At 35.5% G+C, this 5,775-nt stretch overlaps 1 protein-coding gene across 1 annotated transcript; it reads right to left on the bottom strand.

The window, feature by feature from the left end:
• Positions 1-4,867: 4,867 nt before the first annotated feature.
• LOC145089800 (uncharacterized) lies at positions 4,868-5,272 on the bottom strand. Its single transcript, XM_079028194.1, has one exon. It carries the CDS (start codon positions 5,270-5,272, stop codon positions 4,868-4,870), a length of 405 nt encoding a protein of 134 aa, XP_078884320.1.
• Between the last annotated feature and the right edge of the window lie 503 nt (positions 5,273-5,775).

Here is a 5,775-nt window from a genome sequence, read left to right as displayed (position 1 = left end):
ATTCTCTTTTTATGGAAATTAATTAAATTCGTCACTAATGTCAGCAATAACATTCTTTCAGAATGAATTTGCATCTAGGTTTTTATATATGAGTTTGTGTTTTGTTTCAGGAGTCACTCACTTAAAATACAACGAAGTTGCATGGAATATGAAGAACGAGAATGTATTCTACTATAATACACTCTCATTCTGCTGGAATCGACTCTCATTCTTCTAGATATGAATTCATTCTGAAAAAATATTATTGTTGACATTAATGACGAATTTAATTAGTTTACATAAACATGATTTATAAGTATGGATAGCATTTAATATAGATACAATTAATACTATATTCCTATTGGTGCATTCTAGCACACAATAGATGTGAGAAACATTATATATATATATATATATATATATATATATATATATATGTGTGTGTGTGTGTGTGTATGTGTGTATGTATGTGTGTATACTAGGCAAATACCCGCATGTTGCGCATAATATAATACTATATTTAAAATCATTAAAATTATATTTTTTTTTGTAATATATCAATGAAGTTGTTGTTAACTCTTATATAATAAATCTTACAATAAGTTGGTATAAACATTGTTATTTTAATTATATGATAATGTAGATATATTTTACTAATTAAATTAAATATAATATATGGTTTAATAATATTTATAGTTGTTGTTATGATTAGTTAATTTTTAAAAGTTCATTTTCTTAAGATTTTTATTTTTGTCATTATAAGTATTTAAAACATCAAACATTGTTTTTGTTTTTAAAGGTAAAAATATAATTTTTGTATATAATGCAACCTTTAACCATTGTTGTTGTAAGTTATTCAAAATAACATATTTTAAACCTCTTAGTTATTTTAATTTGATTTTAGAAGTTTAACTTTTTTAAAATTTATTTGATTAATATTGTTAATTTCTTTTATTATAATTATTTAATACAACAAACATTGTTTTTGTTCTTAAAGATAACATTATATATATATATATATATATATATATATATATATATAATAATATTTCTTTTAACTATTCTTATTTTAAGTTATTTTTAAGTTACTTAATTGTAAAGTCTTAATAATTATAAAAAATAATTTCGTGGTTTTTTTGTTAACCGTTTAACATTATATTGAAATTAATATTAACACTATAACATATAACTTTTATCGATTAATAATCACTCAATTTTTTTCAAGTTTAACTTAATTTTTTATTTAAGTTAATTGAAATTAATAATTTACCTATTTTGCATAAAATCATAAATCATACAAAAATAGTGACTTTAAAATGACAATTGCTCACATATGACTATATATTTAAACTAATAAGTTAACCATAATATGTTAAAAACTTAAAGTCATAATTTTATAAATAGAAGTAAATTATGATTTATAATATTGTAATTTAGTTAATTTATGATTAAAAATTAGTTTTTACATTCATTTAACGCTACCAACCAATTTATAATAATTATTAGAAAGAATTTGAAAATCATGGAGGCTTCAAATGCATGTGATACAAGTAAAAATACATCTTTTATAAGTATACTAGACGAATTCTCACGCGTTGCACAACATATGTTAAAAATATAGTTTTAAAATATTGAAAAATATATGTTAAAAATAGTCTGGATCTAAACGTCCCCCTTTGAACCACAAGCTAGCACCAAACATCATTTTCTTGAAAATGAGCAAGAACCCACCTAAAAGCACACTTAAATCTCTCAAATACTCAAAATGAGATTAGGGTTCTCGAAATGAGGCTTGAGTGCAATGGAGGTTGAGAAAGGAAAGAGCCTTAAGCTCATAAAGATGATTAAATAGTGACCAAACCCTAAAAAATAGAGTTTGGAACTCTGACCATTACGATGGGCGTAGCCCCAGCTTATGCTTGGCGTACCCAGCCAGACACGCACCTTCCATCCTCGCATGCATTGGACTGATATCCCAACTATTTCCATTAGGGGCCAATTATGCCAATATCTTCGAAATGTCATAACTCCCTCATCTTAGGTCCATTTCCAACGAACCTTATATCCACAGAAATGTGGCGAGAGGCCCTACGCTTCTAACAACTCACCCAAGCCTTAAAACCTCACGGACAAAACCCAAAATCCATAAAATACCGAGTTATCAAATTACGATTATACCCTTGGCCTCCGAAGACACAATCGAACAGTTGGATCACTTAAACCATAACACCCACACCGGAGAAGGGCCAAATTCTTTCTTTCCAAAGACCCTAAGCCTCATGACCACTAAAGATTAGGCCGCAGCCCCGAATAAAGGACCAAATCCAAAACCGAGTGTTAGACAACATAAAGATACATACATGTTAACAAAGTTAATTGCTCTAACTGATAAATGGCTTGAAGTTTGATTTAACAAAAGCTCATGAGAAGTAATTATCAGTCCCACTTCATCATCCTGTGATTATAAAAATATGTGTAACACATAAACTTAAAAAGTGATCTTAAGTATACCTTTACAAATATACCTAAATTTGAACTGTGGTTAATATCTAAAACTTTACATGAACCAATTTGAGTTTACATAAATTTATATTTGGAAAACTTGCAATTGCTTTCTGATCTGTATATTGTTGGTGATACGATGGATGCCTATCATGATGGGATGAGCTGGTTCCACCCACTGGAGGAGAATTTTGTGGTGCCGCCCCGCCACCCTCATCAACCTCGTCACTTGCTTCACCTTCCTTATCGGAGAAGGATATGGGGAAAAGATATGGCATGATTTGCCAGTTGGTGAAGTTAGTAGGCCGCCTGAGGTCAAGGATGTTTTGGTTTCCGGGAGTGATTAGCAGCCTTGGGTCGTGGTTTTGGCCCACGGTCCAATTGTGGTTCCCATCCTCCGTCCAAAACATCCTCATGCTCTCGAGTACTGCTGTGGTAATGTAGGGGTCATCAGGCAGAGGTTGGTGAATTATGGGAAATGGGGCCCAAACTGGAGCACTTTTAGCAAAAAAACTGACAATACCACCACAATAGATTTTTCCAGATTGTGATGTGCTAATGCGGGTGAGCTTGTTGCAAAGGAATGAGCCATAATGAGGAATAAGGTTATCGTCCGGGTGGGCCATCGTATAGAGTATTTTGAGCTCAAGAGCGCTATTGGTGCTTCTTTCTTCTTTAGGGATGACAAGTGAAGCAATAATCCTGTGGGCCACTTTCATCATAGGGTGGATGAGAGAGAGGCCTTAGCAGAACTTGAGACAAATGGATGTTGATGCGTAAGGTCGGTCCACCACATAAGATCACTGTATCTTGGGATTAGGTCATTGGGGCTAAATGTGTTTTTTGTGGGGGCCCTAACTCTGACATTGATTTGGTCTAGGGACAGGGCATGATCTTGGTTCATAAGTTGAAAATGTAGGACACCGTTGTCCAAATAGAGTGAAGATAAGAACTCGGCTGTCGGGACTTTGTAACTGAACTCATGGACCTGTAACAACCTTTGCCATCCAATGTTCTGGAAAAATGTGTGGACTTGATTATAGATGTGCAACTCATGGAGGGATGGCATATGCGCAAATTTCTGAATGGTATGAGTGTGCTGGAGAAAGGCCTCAATTTTGGCAACTTGAATTGGCTTGGAACAAACCACACCACCATGTGCCGGATTGGGTGGAGGTGATGGGGACCTAGGCGGAGGTGATGGGGACCTATGACGGCGGACCGATGACTTGGTGTGTCTAGGTTTTTTAGAATGTTCTCCTTCCATATACAAAATAGTTGTTGGGACAGAGAGTCTACCGGTCAACGGGTCAAAAAGTCAACTGTTGACGGGTCCAGTTACCTTGAGTTTGGCCACCACAAATTCACGGGAAATTCAGTTTTGAATGATTTCCAAGTTATTGTCAAGTCCAAAATAAGCACAAATACATGCAATTTGGCCTTAAGAACACAAAATCCACAAGTGAAGAATAGGAAAGATTGTACCGAATCGCTAGTGGATAGGCGTTGTTGTTGGTGAGAAATTGCTCTTCAACCTCTCCAAGCTTGACTACATAAAGATTTGAGCACAAAAAACACCAAAATCTTTAGTGATTTTCGGACCTAGGGTTTTTCAAAAACCCCCAAAGCCACCATGAAAATGCAAGAAAATGGTGTGTGAGATGTAGGAGATGAAGTATAGAAGAAGAAAATCAAAACTCTTTGAAGATTTAAGCAAAAGTTGGTGGAGAATCAAGTGATTTTTGAAGAAAATCGGACCTTGGGGGTTTCTTGGGAGAAAGGGGTTGTTTTGGGAAGTGTTTGTGGGTAAATGAGGTGAAAAACCTGATTTTAAACTTAAAACCCACATGGTCTGCTGCGTGAACATGACCCGTGTCAATATAGTGTAAATCCACAAGGGTTGTGTTGGGTGAAATAACTGTTGAGAATGGCTGAACATGACCCGTGTTCTATATAAGGCAAAAATGAACACGGGACGTGTACCTCTCTGACTCCAAAAATGTTAGCCTCATATAGACACGACCCGTGTCAATATAAAGAAAAAAATGAACACGGGCTGTGTATAGCTCTGTTTTCTACTTCCTACTTTTTGAACCCAAAAATCCTCTCTCATTCAAACGAAATGGTTTTGCATCCCGAGGTCCGTTTGGTGATTTAAAAACATGTTTAAATGCATTTGGAACATTAAAAGCAAAAAAAATTCAAGGAAATGGAAATGTTTTTAAAGAAAAAGATAAAAATATCCCTGGGTTGCCTCCCGGTTAGCCGCCCTTGTTTTAAGTCGTTGGATCAACATGGCCCCCGAATATGCTTCAGTCTTGGTACTTTGGGTTCCCAACCACTTCTATCTCTTCATCCTTCACCTTGAATCCCTCGTAAAATGGATTCAATCTATGACATTGACTTTGAATGTTTTTCTAGTTTGTTGGCTTGCGATTTCCACTGCACCATGGTCGAATATCTTTATGACCACGAAAGGACCAACCCATCTTGATCTTAACTTCCCCGAAATCAACTTGAACCTTGAGTGGTAAAGAAGCAATTTTTGTCCTTGTGCAAAAGTCTTCCGGGAGATCATTTTGTCATGATACGGCTTTGTCTTCTGTTTGTAAATCTTGTCACTTTCATACGCATCATTTCTGATCTCCTCTAACTCTTGAATGTGTAACTTCCTTTTGTATCCCTCCTCATATTCATTCAAGTTGAATTTATGTACAACCCAAAAAGCTTTGTGCTCGAGCTTAACTGGAAGGCGACATGGTTTTCCAAACACTAGCCGGTATGGGGACATACCAATGTGGGTTTTGAAGGCAGTATGGTATGCTCATAAGGCATCATCCAACCTTATACTCCAGTCCTTGCAATTTGGATTGAATGTTTTCTCCAAAATGATTTTGATTTGCCTATTTGAAATCTCTGCTTGCCCATTGGTTTGGGGGTGATAGGTTGTTAAGACTTTATGAGTCACCCCATACTTCTTCAGAACGGCTTCAAGCATCCGGTTGCAAAAATGAGTCCCACAATCACTTATGAGAGCCTTTGGAGTACCAAACCAGGAGAAAATTTGTGCTTTAATAAAATCCACCACATTGGAATCATTAGTACGGGTGGCTTTGACCTCAACCCATTTGGACACATAGTCCACCGCCAACAAGATATATGAACAACCAAAAGAGGGCAGAACTAGTCCCATAAAGTTAATACCCCATACATCAAAGATCTCACACACTAAAATGGGAGTAAGCGGCATTGGATTCCTAGAGCTTAAGGACCCAGATCTTTGTCATTTATCAC

This window comes from Lactuca serriola, chromosome 2 (genome assembly GCF_051521515.1).
Source record: "Lactuca serriola cultivar US96UC23 chromosome 2, Lser_US96UC23_V15, whole genome shotgun sequence".
Taxonomy (NCBI): Eukaryota; Viridiplantae; Streptophyta; class Magnoliopsida; order Asterales; family Asteraceae; genus Lactuca; species Lactuca serriola.
The sequence above is the reverse complement of the archived record's forward strand: the minus strand, read 5'-3'. Positions and strand labels throughout refer to the sequence as shown.

Bases quoted from the DNA above. Each gene is read 5' to 3' on its own strand.
- LOC145089800 (XM_079028194.1), bottom strand. From the start codon at position 5,272: ATGTCCCCATACCGGCTAGTGTTTGGAAAACCATGTCGCCTTCCAGTT.